Genomic DNA, 723 nt, shown 5'->3' with positions numbered 1-723 from the left:
CCCCCCCCAGCCAGTCCTTTTAACAAAATGCATAAGAAAAAAAATTAATTTATTAGAATTATATTTTAAATTATTATTTTTTTAAATTTGTATTCATCGGCCATTATAAATGCCAATACCGATAGATCGGGAAATGCCTAATATCGGCCAGCCGATACATTGGTTGGGCTCTAGAATAAATGTATAATTATCAACCGTCATCGCACAGCGGTTAGTATTGCATTGTCAGACGTGTAACGTGAGATGTTTAAATTAGCTGATACACGGTTAAACCACAGTGGCTCATGTTTATCAAAACCTGACATTTAAGCTTGTTGTTGTTGTTGTTGTTGTTGTTTCTCGAAGAGAACAGTTAATTTAAAATGTCCTACCGTTGATGCAGACTACACAGCAGTAAACCCGGTAGCACTGACCTGCTCATCTGCACAACAGTGAAGGATTAATGTGTGTCTGTGTGTTCCAGCCGCCCGTCCTCTGCTGGATCTCGTGATGGGGGACAGGTTTGTCCTCGGGGGTCTACGGCCTCGTCCCGTCCAGTTAGTGGCGCCGCTGCTGCTCCTCGCCGTCCTGCTGGCGGCGGTAATGGCAGAGAGCCAGGACTATTACAATCTGCTGAAGGTCAGCAGGGACGCCACGACCAGAGAGATACGCCAGGCCTTCAAGAAGCTGGCGCTCACCATGCACCCCGACAAAAACCCTGTGAGTCCCTCAGAGAAACCCCCC

General features: G+C 46.5%; 1 protein-coding gene across 1 annotated transcript in view; it reads left to right on the top strand.

The window, feature by feature from the left end:
- The window catches only part of dnajc10 (DnaJ (Hsp40) homolog, subfamily C, member 10), a 25293-nt gene that overhangs the window by 2561 nt on the left and 22009 nt on the right, over window positions 1-723 (top strand). Inside the window, exon 2 of the mRNA XM_034885996.1 lies at window positions 464-699. Coding sequence (XP_034741887.1) covers window positions 490-699 — 210 coding nt within the window. The 5' untranslated portion in view covers window positions 464-489. The remainder of the gene's footprint in view (window positions 1-463; window positions 700-723) is intronic.

The sequence above is a fragment of the Etheostoma cragini genome, chromosome 11 (assembly GCF_013103735.1).
Source record: "Etheostoma cragini isolate CJK2018 chromosome 11, CSU_Ecrag_1.0, whole genome shotgun sequence".
Classification (NCBI taxonomy): Eukaryota; Metazoa; Chordata; class Actinopteri; order Perciformes; family Percidae; genus Etheostoma; species Etheostoma cragini.
Note: the sequence above shows the minus strand (reverse complement) of the source record. Positions and strands in the feature narration are given on the sequence as shown.